The following is a 14,202-nucleotide window of genomic DNA, read 5'->3' on the forward strand; positions in this document are numbered from 1 at the left end:
CCCCCGAATTCACATTTTTCCACGATTAAAGTGAAATGTAATTTGGAAGGATATCAGTACCTCAAACCATTATAATAAAACAAATTCTAAATACCTATATATTTTGGCGTTTGATTTTGGTCTTTTTATCGTAGAAAAATCAGAGCTCTGCCTGCCTCTTACACTCATCAGGACATGGGTCCAACTGCAGCCGTTCCCCCTGCTGCTTTGTGGCGCTGAGAAGCCTTGATATGCCAAGTGCTTTGTCCCCATTCCTGGAGTTCCCCCTCACTCCTGACATGCAGATCCCTGTCCCTGCCAGTGCCCCTCACTCCTGACCCATAGAACCCCACCCTTCCAGCCCTGCAAGTGCCTCTCACTCCCAATCTGCACTCCCCTGGCCCCGCCAGCACCCCTCACTATGACCTGCAGTCCCCCACCCCCCAGCCCTGCTCCCAACCTACAGCCCCTTGCCCCCCTCACCTAGTCCTGCTGGAGGGGGTTCCCATCTGCCAGGGCTAGGGCCCACACAACCCCCTCTTCCCTCCCACAGCAGCACCTAAGCCCTGACTGCCACACGCAGGAAGCAGTAGCTGCTGCAGCTGAAGCAGAGCACAGAGCCAAGCTTCTCCTCCCACCCCCCTCAACATGGGCAGCATAGCCAAAGTAGATCCCATGGGAAGGGAATGTGGGCTGCCCACTATGGGGCTCCCCGCCCTGCTGTCCTTCCCCTGGGGGCCTTCACAGCCCAGTATGTGGGACCCAGCATAGGATAGTGGAGAGGCTCAGTGCTGCTGCTGCCAGCACCACTGCTGGGAGCCCCACACCAGTTGTGCCGCCATGGCAAGGTGCCCCCTGCCCATCTGGCAGCAGAAGGTCAGCCATGGCAGGGTTATGACCCCCTCCCTTTTCCCACTGCTGCCAGGAGAGCAGCGGGGTGCCTCACCATGGTGGTGTGGGGCTCCCAGCAGCGGTAGCGGCACTGAGTCTCCACCTTCCCAAGCCAGGTCCCACCTGCTGGGCTGAAGAAGCCCAGGGGAGAGGACAGCAGAGCAGGGAGGCCTGAGCCCTCAGTGGGCAGTCCACATCCTCCCCTGCCCTGTGCACAAATCTGGGGGGACATTCCCCTTTCCCCAGGAGTACGTATGGTGGTAGGGAGCCAGCTTCCCTGTTGCCCCCTGGATGAGCTGCCCATGACACTGTCATATTCCCCAGCTGGACCCTGTGGCCGCGCATTCTTGCCCTGGCCCTAGGGACTGTCCTGGCTGGGCAGTGCACCCCAGCCCCCAACCCTGCCCCACTCCCTCCCTCACTGTGGGGGGCCTCAATCTGCCCCCCTCCTCCCCCAGACCTACCTGCAGGCAGCTAGAAAAAGGTGCTCTTCACCGTTGCCTGGCTGTACAGCTGGCTACATGCATGTGGCGCCCCCTGCATTCTAGTTCTCCCAGCCCCAAGCAGCCCCTTGCAGGCTGAAACTCTGCTAGCCTCCAAGGGGAAACCCACCGTTTCCCAGGTTTTTCTCCTTTAAAGGAGAAAATAAAGGAGGCAAAGTTTTTCTCCTTTAAAAGGAGAAAATCCACATTTTTCCACAGCCAACAGAAAACCTGGATCTCTGCTCATTACATACTTTAACACACTTAAGATGCTGATTCTCAACTGGGGTGCCATGAGTTCCTTTTAAGGGTGTCATGGGACACAAGTTCACCTATCAAATTCAGTAGTACAGAAGATTTCAATCTTCCACATTTACCCTGTAACTCAGCAGATTGTAAACCAGGTAAAAAAATTACATGAGAGAAAATTACTACGGTTTTAGCAGAATAAATTTGGTATGATCTTACATGAAAGCAATTGGTAATTGGCTAGAAATGTGTTTTGAGATTGCCGAACATGAAGCAACCCTTAGAGTCTCCCTTATAGGTTAGAGATTTGGCACCAATTGATTTTGGGACTAACAGAGGTCTCTATCTCTGAAAATACTGCACAGTGATGAACAAAAAAGTAATCATGGAGAAAAGTATTTTTGTTCTTCAAAAATCTTTATCCCATCCCTAAATGGAACATTTGATTCCTTAGTCCATAAAGGTACATTTTTATGTGTAACTAGCAAGTTTCATTCATTACTTTAAATTTCATCCTGAAATAATACATTTGGAATTCTGTATTACTCCAATAGCTTTTTAGCATGCAAATACCATAATAAGTCACACAGCTTTCTTAAACTAGTTTAGTTAAGATGTATTACACTTACTTACCCGATACACTGTTAACTCCAAATGACCAGATACCACTGTGACCAACTGGAGCTGTGAAGTTGGTTCCCAGTGGGGTAGGAGTAACAGACCCTCCCTGTCGAATTCTAGCAAGTCTCTCTGTCCCAATGGGAGGTGGTACTTTTCGATCTTGACTTGTGTTACCCGTTTTTGGCTGGCCCAAGCTAGAAGGTGCAGAAGCAGCTGATAGGGGTGAGGATGATCCCGAGGAAACTGATGGAATAGGAGATTCACCTGCTGACAAAAATATTTCTCTTGCTTTATTATACATGAAACATTTAACAAATAAAGCTAAATATTATAAATGGTCTTCTACATTGTCAATCAAATTCTGTAAAGTAGACAGAAAAAAAGCAAGTGTATACATTTTATTTTTCTAAGCCAATTGAATAATATATTTTGTGGCTGAATATTAATTGCACTAATCACTGTTTGGTTCTCCAGAAAGATTCTTCTTTCAAAGTGTTTAGCTTAAAATAATTTTATAAATGTACAAATGGTTTCAGCCACCTGAGCATCACATGACACTCACTGGACATACTAGTACAGTTAAAAAAATTAAACGAAAAAATAAGAAACCTGAAATATTTTCCAAAGCTATTTTAAAGTCCTGGCCAAAATTATCTAGGCATCCAAGAAGCCTGATTCTTGCAACTGCTGAACATTCAAACCTAAGTGGGAACAAATTAAGGACAGCATTTTCAAACATGCATCCCTTCCCCTACCCTCCCCCTCCCAGTTTCCACCACCTTGCACTAAGACACTGTTATCCTTTTGGAAATCTCATTCTGAGCTGACTGGCTGGGCCCTCGTGTGTTCTAGCAGCTGCAATGACTACAACTACGTTGTGGCAGGAAAAGACAGGAGAGTCTTTCTGTTCAAGAGAATATATTAAAGACTCAAACCACTCTTCAATTTTCACTCACCATAAAAAGGGAAGCCCTTACTGAATTTTTTTAATTGTATGAAGACAGAGTACCAAATAAATCCAATGGCTTCACTTTTTTGAAACCAAGCATCATGGAATCTAAAAGAAGCCACATCAATTTCATCTAATGTAATTATATTTTATGACAAGTCCAAGGGTTAGTCACAAAAATGAAGCTTGTTGATGCAGTCTAAGCCCCTGGGAGTGCTGCCCACATAAGCCAGTAATAACACCGTCAAAACCCAATGGCTTTTTATACAAAATATGAGTAGAACCAAGTTAAAAACTTTTCTACATGACTTATATTTGATAAAGCTAAAAACAACCAACTTAGTTTCTAAACCCAGTTATATTTAAAAAAAAAAGTCATCATTAGCTAAGACAATAACTAAGAAGATATATAATATTAAGACAGACCCATGAAGTTCCTACATGAATTTGTTGCGCTTGTCCACGGATGTGGTGAAAAATGCTGTCTGTTAAAACTGGGGGTCCCAACAGGTGCTGGCCCTTGAAGATAAACCCGTGCTCCTTGTATGTTGGCTGAAAAGCCTGTCAGAGGCCCTGAAGACGATGTTGTAGAGATGTTTGATGGATCTAAAGAAGGTAATCCTGGAAAGAAAAAAAAAAAAAAAAAAAAAAAAAAGAAGGAAAATTGGTCAAATGTACAAGTTTGAGAAAGTACTTCAGTGTACCAAAAGGCCTACTACAAACACAATTTAAACCTGGTGTTCAGACACCCTCTTCTGGGTTATTTTCATGTGTAATAAGGTTTTCATTTCTTAAACAGGTTCCAGGTCAAGGGAGAGCTACATTCTGGAAAGTTAATTTTTTGTCAGGTGTTGTGACAATACTGTGTAGGTCATACTTTCAGTTACTCTGAGATATTAATGCAAGACTAACACAGAAGTCACTGTCCCAGCTTCCTCTTCAGTCACCCAAGCAGCCAAGTACAACCACCAAAACAAACAGGAATGACCTGGGTTGGTGGAAGACAGAGGGCAGAACACACTTTACCAAGCAGTGAGTCAGATGGATACCATATTTTCTTGCATACAATACTAGACATTATCTAAAGGTTCAGAGGTTTTTTTTTAAATTTTTTTTTTAAACTTTTATTGCTTGAAATCTTCCTAGATGTGACGGGAAAAAAAAGTCTTCTTCCAAGGTACTTCTGACCAAACCCAATGAGATAGCATTAATATATGAGGGAGGGTATTTCAGAAAGTAACAGCAATTTTGAAATAAAACTACTTTGTCTACAATAATCACATCACTTTTCTACACAGTCATGACTGATGGGTGCATGGGATAAGGCTGCCATCAGTAGTCCCCTGTTACTGTGCAACTCCCTGCTTGGTCTCAGACATGCAGCACGAGTAGTCATTTTGCTGCTACATTTCTGATGCACCCTCTTAAATACTCAATTATAAGTAAAGGGAAAAAGAACTGACTTAGCAGCACTTCCCAAAGTAAAAGTCTGTTTCATAACAACTGATGAAGATTCAAATTTTCTAATCAAGCCAAGACTTTTAACTAAATGCATCACCACCAAAATCCTTCAACACCCTTTATCATAGTTTATTAATAAATATACATAAATTAGGATAGAACCAGATTTTTTTGTGTTCATTTGGGTTTCATTTCAGACTGAGACCCTTTGCTTCCAACTTGTATTTTTCTATATTAGAAGAAAAGAAGACAGCTCAAATTCTGCCTCATGATACAGAGGCAACGTATGCCACAATATTTGAGTGAATAAGGAACTTAACTAGGCACTCTACTGAAAGCCCATTTCTAGGGCAAACTCAAAGAAGTGTAAGCTTATGGAAAAGGAACTTAAAAGAATAAACTTATGCTTAGTCACACAGGTGATATAAATCTTGGTGGCAACTTCATAGATAACAAAATTTTGATAAGCCTTACTGTACACCCTGTCATATGAAAATAAGATGACCTACCAGTGAAAACTATCAGTCTTAGATGCCCAGAGTTGTTACACTCCTCAGCACAAAAATACCAAAATTGGTAACTGGGAGTTTTGACCTCAAAAGATGCAAGGAAATAGTGTAAATTGTGCTGGAACATAATATCTACTATTTCTATCTCAATATTGCACATAGTTCCAGAACCTCCTGATATACTTGGAGTAAAATCAGCTATGCAAGTGCAAGGGACAAAGGGTTTGCTTTTTTTTTTTTTAATTAAAGAAATGAAATGAGTATAAATTTAATAGCAAAATTACTGCAGTGAAGGAGTATCATTTTGCCTTTATAAGTGTAGTTACTCTCAGAACTCCTGAACATAAATAATTCTAGGGGATCAGAGTGGCATGGCAAACTGTCCTATTTACCATAAAGTTTCTTACAACAGTGACAACTGGTCAACTATAAACACCCATAAGAGAAAGAATAGCTGCTGAAGACCACTGGAGAAAGGCAAACAAATTTATTTAGAGGACTGGAGGAATGAAGTCAGACTACTTCAACTGCAACAATTTTAACAACATCTAGTCTTGTTTGGCACACTGGGAATAGACAAGTCATAAATGTGCTATTTACTTGCATCCTTCATGAGGTGGCCAATTTAAGCAAATACCTTTAAAAGCTCTTTTAGGGATTATGGCAAACATCTTCCAAGTTGTATGCCTGAAGCTAGGAAGGTAAAAGGAAAGTGGACTGATTTTCAGACATTTAACACCTGTAGTGCCATCTGAAACCAATGTGAATGCAGCACTACTGAAGACAAACTTCATGTACATGTCCAAGTTGAATATTCAAGTTTAAAAATGTTGCCCTAAAAATGAAGATGATTTTTGGGATCAAAGACAGGAGGACTCAAAGCCAATTAAGTTGAAAAAGCTTGAAGGAAAGCTGTCCAGCTACCCACATTCAAAATTCACTAATTCTCTATTTTGGGGGTCAGCAACCTACCTGCAGAGCTATTTTTACTGACTCTCAGAGCTAAGGGGGGCTTCTGCAATATTTTGGCATGGGGGACGGGAGTTGGGGGTGGTGAGCGGTGGTTGGAGAGGATCATTGACTGGACTCTGGTAGCAGCAGTATGGGCCAAGTTGAAAGTGCCACATACTTGAGGCTAAGCTCTGTTAAAACAGCCCCCCCCCAATCATACAGGTTGAACTAAATGATCTCTTGAGGTCCTTAACAGCTTGGATAAGGTGCTATGAAGGAGCAATCAGGTCTACCATGTGTTTTGCTCCTTACTGATAGATCAAGTCCCAAAGGATGAGAAGGTTAGACAACTGCCATACAAGCAATAGGGAACAAGATCCTCCTCCCCTACTACTTTTGGTTTAGTGTCTTGACAATCCATCCTACAGCTAATAAATGCTAGAGTGAATTCCACCCATACGTATCAAGCACAACAGAGCTTTAACTTTCCGCTAAGTGGCCAAAAGTTGCAAGCTGCTCCTGCAGCATTCCCAGTGCCAGAAGAGTTGGAGGGGGAGGTCAGAGGATCCATGTTTATCATTCAAAACAGCATTTGAAAAATCAAACTTGGCTGACTCCGCTCTTGTGCTGGGGTTCTATGAATGTTACCTTATAAAATACTTCTGGACCAACCTGAGGAGGTTAAAGATCAATGACAACTTTCACCTTAATCCAGCACATCATTTTAGCGACTTACCTACAGGACTAGTAGAAACTCTCTGGGAAGGTGGCCTAAATCCAGGAGCCTTGGAGTTGTCAGGATGCACATTTTCTACATGTCCAAGCACAGAGTTATTCAGAAAAGTAGACTGAACAGCGAAAGATGGGTCTGCTGCTGCTCGCGTGGATAACGGACAGTCTCCCCATCCTTGGTTGGCTGGCACCTGGTTGCTATCAAAGAGACTACTAAAGTGATTGAAGAGCGTCGCTGGCCCAAACGTAGGAGGCAAGGATTTGTTTGCTGGGTTAATGTGCATCTGAGAACCATTCATAACGTTCATGGCTGATGAAAGCTGCACTGCAGCAGGCGGGCCTTGCGAAGGTGTTAAAGGAACTGGATTTGTAACAAAAATAGACTGAGGATCTTGATGTAGGTTTGCATTTGGTACCACTGAATAGAAAGAACTCCTAGGCTGCATTCTGTGAGAAACTCGAGGTGCTGGTACAGCTAATTGAGGTAAATTACTGTTGTCCTGATTATCTGCAGCAACTGATCTGGGTGAAGCTAAGCTTAATGGAGTGGGTTCTGAGCTAGATGAAAAAGGCATCGACATAGAAGGACTCATCTCTGACATGCTGGTTGGCAATATCTCATCTTGGACATTATTCAGAGGTGCAGGACTGCTTGCTGGGCGAGTTTCTACGACTCCTGGATTGCTGCTAGTTGACATACTGCAACTACTTGCAACGGAAGTTGGTGCGTTCACACTTCCAACAGGCTGGTCAGGTGTTGACACCTTCTCTTTGGGTGCAGAAACAGTTGAAAGAGAGTCCGTTTTAAGTGTAGATTGCTGCGTCTGTGGACCATTAGAGGGCAGAAATGCTGTGGGAACTTGCCCATTGTTGGCAGGTGCAGAGGAAGCAGAAGGCAGACTGCTACAGGTGCTTGTCACAGTTGAGACCGCTGTTGCTCCAGTACTTGTCTTCGGAACACAAGCAAACAACTGCTTTCTGACTGATGAGGGAGTCCGATTGCTGGTTACACACAGTGGTTGGGTGGAAGCAGCTACAGATGAGACAGTAATAGGACAACTAGAAGTAGCTAATCCAGTAGACTCAGACTGTAAAATATTCCCATTCTGATTACCTACACGACTTGAACTATTATGCTTCGGAGAGCTGTTTGTGCTGCCAGGGTTAACTGGTCTCACTGGGAATGGTCCCCAAGTGTTCGGTGAAGGTGAAAAAGTTCCTCCAAACTGGGCCATAGGTAAGCGAGGGTGCCGAATCTGTTGCATAGTTTGGGCAGCCAGCAAGGCAAAGTGAGGGTGGGAATAAGCTAAAGGAAGAGACACTGGAAAAGAAGAACGTACGTTTGCTGGAACATTCTTGTTTAGTTTACTAGTGGGCTGGAAAGTTGATAGCGTTGATGACTGCGATGTGACCAGAGGTGGTGCACCAAGAGGAAACGAATTTTTGTTAGAAGCAGCTGCAGTACTAACTCCAGTCGAAAAATTTGCATGAATTGATTTGGTGCTAGAAGCAGGTGTTCTTATATGAGTTTTAGGAATCAAATCTTCCAGTTCCTTGGCAGGATCTTGAATAAGAGCATTGATGAGCTGCACTGCATATCTTGTTGACTCTGTACCACCCCTGAAATTTAAAAAAAGTATAGCATTAATCTTTCCTTAAAATGGAACCCTCACTGTGTTGTAATGCTTTTTGGGGCATCATAACTGTAAATAGGTTTATAAAGTGTGTTGGCTATATTAGCATTAAAATGAAAGTTAATAATAAATAAGCTTATTTCCCAATATTTGCTTTATGGATTTAATTTCGAGCAAGCCAAATCTTAGCATACATCTCAACAATATACCCATTATGCTACTGCCAAGGAACTAATGTGTCCTATGTTAAAGGGTAAAACACTCCATGAATGTAACACACTGTACAAACTCAGATATTTATTTCCATATACGGTACCTTATTGTGATCATTCGCTCTCCATTCTTATCTTTTTGTTTATCCACATCAATATGAGCACCAGTGACATCCTGAATTGCCGTGATGTTACACCCACCTCTTCCCATTATTCTAGATACGACAGAAGCTGGGACAGATAATTTCTTTGACCTATAATCACAGAGATTGCAAACATGTGAAGCTCAGAGAAGGTAAAAACAGCATTAAAAAGCTTACTGTTTGACAAAATGGACACATTCATTTTTTTTTAATTTCATGGCAGCAAAGTGGCTGTCTGCTGGTAATTAGTTCACTCTTTGGAGCCTTTCAAACTCTCCCACTGAAATAAGTTGTCTTTCTCAACACTCAAGTTTCTTTAGAGAACTTCACCCAACTGTGGCATCACAGATATATGCACGTTATACCACATATACAATGTTTGATGTGATTCTCTTCATGATTTGTCCTAAATTGTTTATTTTTACAATTTCTAATGACATGAAATCTTAGCTGACCATCTTAATTTACATATTACTACACCATTTCAAATGCTAAAGTTTGTGGTTTTCAATCACAAAAATTAGTCGTTAGATTCAAGGTGCTTCCATGCGTTATAACCAGAATACTAACCTTTTTTAACATGTTTGCACTGAACATCTTTGGAAAACCTTGCCTGAGCAAGATTTTGAAATCAGGGTTGCAATCACACATCCTTTTTAGAGTCCATATCTCACAAACTTCAAGTGAAAAATGACACAGGCTCTGAAAGCCTGCAAGTGACACTATCTACATACTGTTGTCTAACAAATTGGTCAATTATAAAATTCTTGGGTCCAAAAGGATGCAGAAGCCACTATAAAGGGCAGCACTGATGTTCAGAAATACAAATAATGAGTATTTCAGGCCACAACACCACAACCCAAACTCAGTAAGCTAACTAAATGAAGTGCTAGGATTTATGTTTATGTGGCATTGGTGGGTCAGCGCACGCATACAGCACTGAGAAATCTTAGAACATAAGGTATACTTGCATCTAGATCCTAGCCAAAGTCCCTTTGGGTCACCCCTTGCTCCCAAACTTAAATGCTGGACCTCTTAAGCCCATACGTAACTTTCAAGCTTACCAGTGGTATATAATAACGAGTGAACTATGCAGTTAGAGGGGACTCAAAGGGGTTCCAGAAACCACTATGATGAAGGTTCAATAATTTTTTAGTACAGTATAGACTGTAAATAATCTTAATTGCTGCCAGCTCCACCTATTTTAAATTTCGTTTTATTTAAAATTGACATTTTTAGACTTACATCTGACTATATTAAAATTCTAAATGCCTCCCTGCCTTAATTTCTCTCTCCCTTCCCTCTATCAAGTGCACACTATAACTATAGTTTTTTCTTTTATATATATTTATATACATGTATATATAAGAAAGCTAAGTTTTACATGTTCCTGAAGTGTAGACTTTAACAGCAACACCAAAAATCATGAGTTGGCAACACTGAATCACCCACTAATGTCTCCCACCCTACCCACACCAAGCTCACTGCTTTTAACTCTGAAAAGCCCCCCAACAGTACCTTTTTGCTCCTGAACAGCAGCGCCCTCCTCTCTGTAGCTGGAACTGCTCAATGGGTGTTGGCTGCAGAGTATTGCTAGGGGGTGGGTCTTTCAAAACTCTGCCCACTTGCCTGTCAATGGTAGAAGGAATGTTTTCATTGGTTATTTCTTTGCTAGAAATCCCTTCTACCCAATGGGATGCATGCAGTAGAGGGAGTGGGAAGAATTGTTTCTGGAACTGGGAGGGACTTTAATTTCCTTCTAAAGTGTGCAACTCCCAGGCACTTCAGTTGCTAAATGATTCTTTAATTATATCAGTGTACTGCCATTCACGGCAGGGTACAGCAAACATAGGTCCAGAATAGATTTTTTGAGTACATTCCTTATAAAACAAATCTTAATTTCTTAGGGTTACCAAAATCCACCATTTTAGAATGAAATGTTTCAAACACTAACATTGCTGACAAGACAGTAATGTGTATTAACCAAAAAAAAAAGCAAATGTAAAGCATAACAGTTCAACTGAGTCTATGAAACTCAAGAGACCTGTCTTGAGAGATGGTAGCAACTCCAGGGTCAATAGTGGGGTCCCCTGGCAAAGCCATGTTTCTAATGGTTTAAATGCCTGCATGACTCACCAAGTGGGCATCTGTGAGCAAGCATTTATCAAAAGGACCTCATAACAAGAAACAATATTTGTGAATATATTCAAAACAAAGGAGGAACCCTGCATACTATGACTGACGTGAAATAACAACTTGAGAGACTGAAACTGTATGGCTTTTCTAGCAGCAAAAAAAAAAAATAGGCAGTTTAGGTAGGTTCCCTGAAACTCATACTTCATATCCTCTAAAATAGTGTTCAGTATACATATGCTAGAAGATGCTCTTGAATGGGCTACTTAGCATTTCAAAATGTGAAAAAAAGTCAGGGATAAAAGCACCAAGCACCAAAACATCCAGTAGCTATGGTTTTATATTGTATTTTGCTTCAATAAACAGAATTAAAAAAAAAAAAAAGGATAACAAACACTTGCCAGCTACAGCTAGCAAACAGAAAAAGGTTAATAACATGAAAGACTCATAAGCCACCTGATGTCACAAAAATGCACACAATTTTTTCAGTTAGGAAGAAGCCTTTCAGCAGAAGCAGCTTTGATTTAAACATGTCCCTAAAGCCTATTCTAGGGCTGTGACTGAATTGCTTTTGCCCACTGTCCAGTTCTATTTATCATCATCATCACTGATCCGCACCCAACTTTAAAGAATCCCATCTTAAGCTCCAGACCAAGCTTTTGCTATGATGTCTTTTCGTTACCTGTCAAGCCCCAACCCTTGCCACTTAGCAGCTTGAATAAGTTTCTCCTCACAAAAGGGGCTTCTATGTGATCAGCGTTAATACAGTAAAAGATTCCAATTCCTATTTTCCAACATAATGCCATGTTGGGTTTTTTGACTAGTGTGTAACTACAAACCAATTACACTTCTTTTTTGTTGGCAGCACTGTACATACACATCAGGGAAGAAGGGATTTTATAAAATAATAATAATAATAATATTATCATACTGAAACAAATTCTACTGGACTTTCTGCACAGGTGTGTGTGTATGTATTTTTTTATTTATTTATTTTTTTACCTTCTAACCACTTCTTTCCAGCCTTCTTCTCTCTTCTGGCCTCTTTTTGGACTAGTAAGATTCAGCTTCACATTTGGAGACGCAAGAGGCAGGGACACAGATTTATAACTTGTTGATAATGAATTTGGATTAGTTTCATCATCAAGTCTGGGAACAGAGATGTATTGATCACAGATTATAAAATTAAGTTACAAAAAGTAGTTGTAATATATACATATTAAATAAGTTAGGCAAAATATAAATACTAAAATTCTTTTAATTCTTTTATTCATATTGTGCAATAGTTGTTGAAAGGGAGCCTCTATCAGGTATCTCCTCACCAGTTGTCCAGAACCCACAAGTTCTCTGACAACCATATGCCTAAATTACATCAAACAATACCAGAGACAAGATTAAAATGACCTTTATGCTAGGAGGTGCATAACCCCCTGGTTAAATCCCTGTGATGCATGCTATATTTTTGCCATGGTTTAACACTTTGTTAACAACTTAACTTTAGGTAGTTCTGTCCCATATTATCAAAATCTGAACATTTCATAAACATGCACTAATCCTTACATGAAGCAGGAAGAAAAATCTACTCCCCCCCAACTTTAAAGATGACAAAGCAGAGTAAAAATAGTAAAGGTCACGTATTTTTAAAGGTATTTAGGCGTTTAATTCCCACTGATTTCAGTAAGTTAAGCACCAAGACATCTTTTAACAATGAACCTTCCCTTACGTGACTTGGTCTAAGCTAACAGTATATCTGTGGCACAGCAGGAAAGTTAATGGAAGTTAGCGAAGATCTCTAGCCTTGGAGCCATCAATCCCTCTTGTATTAGTCAGGGGTCGGCAATGTTTTTGGGCAGAATGCCAAAAACACCAACTTCAACTTGTAAGATGTTGGTGTGCCAGGTGTGGATGGCAGGGGATCCACAAGGGGCCCTATCTTTGTTGTGGCCATGTAGCCCTGGCCCCTTCCCTGCCATCCACCTAGAAGCACACATGCCAAGCAAAATGCCTTTGAGTGCCACACTGGCATTTGTGCCAGGGGTTGCCTACCCCTATACTAGGTCTTCCCTTGTTACCTGCAGCCCCTTTGTTCTACTTTCTCATTCTGTCTTCCTTTATTTGCTGTCTCAAGTGATTAAGTCAGCCAATCTGTTCATGTTCTATCTACTGAATAAACCCAGATTTCAATTTGTGTGTAAGCAAACCCTACATATAAAAGAACTCTGCTTGAGGACTGATGCTCAAGCAATACATTTCACAAAATTTTCTTTTTGCTTGTGCATGCTTTACCAATGTAACAAAGCAGTTCAACAGACCACCTGAATGTTTCCTGTAGACTCTCAGCCTCAAAAATCTGATCATTATGGAATTAAAACATTTCCTACAAAAGCCTATTAGAGAAAAACCCCCAAACAGTGAGATATATGGCTTGGATAGGGGCAATCCTGCTTCAGGCAGAGGGTTAGACTAGATGACCTCTAGAGGTCCCTTCCAGCCCTGCTTCTCTATGATTCTATGAAACTGATGATGTACAAAATAAAGTACCAAAGGCAAACAGAGCAAAGTTTTTTCCTGCCACTAAGTAATTATTAGGTTATATTTGTAATTACAATAGCTAAACTTTCAGTACGAAGTGACTTTTTAAAGCAAATGTTCTGAAGTACAGATATGGTTAATTTTATCATAGGCATGGCAAGGGAAGCAGGCAGTCAAATACAAAAAATTCAAATGGGCTGTTAAAGGTATCATTTAGGGAAAAAGATGCTCATGTTTCAGAAACTTAATATAGGCAGTCCTCGACTTACACCGTTTTGAGTTGCAACATTTCGCACTTACAACGTTTATAAATTGACACCCTGTTTCAACTTTGATGTTAGTTTTGACTTACAACACTTAATCTGATGCAACACCATGCCAGCGAACGAGTTCGCTGTGTTGCTCACCTCCCTGGAGAACATCTGTCCAAACTTCCTTGGACACTTTCTTTAAGAAAGCAGATAAGACTCCAGAAAAACCTGCAGGTAAGACTCCTGAGAAGACTCCAGCCAAGAACCCTCAAAAAGTCCAGCAAAGTCACCTCAAAGAAGTCCTTCCAAATCAATATGATTGGTATTTACGATATAAATACATTAATGTAGCTATATTACTCATCTATAATTGATAGATTACAAAATTCTGGGGTATTTTTGGTGAAAATAGGGTATTGGGCCGTGGTTCAGGAACCAATCCCCCATTTATAACATTGTTTCTTATGAGAAAA

At 41.0% G+C, this 14,202-nt stretch overlaps 1 protein-coding gene across 8 annotated transcripts in view; it reads right to left on the minus strand.

Annotated features, from left to right (window-relative positions):
• Positions 1-14,202, minus strand: part of ANKHD1 (ankyrin repeat and KH domain containing 1) — a 175,630-nt gene that overhangs the window by 4,002 nt on the left and 157,426 nt on the right. For 4 of the 8 annotated variants that reach the window (XM_059733401.1, XM_059733397.1, XM_059733403.1 and 1 more), the window contains 6 exons: positions 11,949-12,095; positions 10,332-10,442; positions 8,775-8,924; positions 6,829-8,444; positions 3,598-3,792; positions 2,235-2,489 (listed from right to left, as the gene is read on the minus strand). In XM_059733401.1, the coding sequence (XP_059589384.1) occupies positions 2,235-2,489; positions 3,598-3,792; positions 6,829-8,444; positions 8,775-8,924; positions 10,332-10,442; positions 11,949-12,095 (2,474 nt within the window). The remainder of the gene's footprint in view (positions 1-2,234; positions 2,490-3,597; positions 3,793-6,828; positions 8,445-8,774; positions 8,925-10,331; positions 10,443-11,948; positions 12,096-14,202) is intronic. The other 4 variants (XM_059733404.1, XM_059733399.1, XM_059733400.1 and 1 more) reach the window with 3 other exon arrangements.

This window comes from Alligator mississippiensis, chromosome 9 (genome assembly GCF_030867095.1).
Source record: "Alligator mississippiensis isolate rAllMis1 chromosome 9, rAllMis1, whole genome shotgun sequence".
Classification (NCBI taxonomy): domain Eukaryota; kingdom Metazoa; phylum Chordata; order Crocodylia; family Alligatoridae; genus Alligator; species Alligator mississippiensis.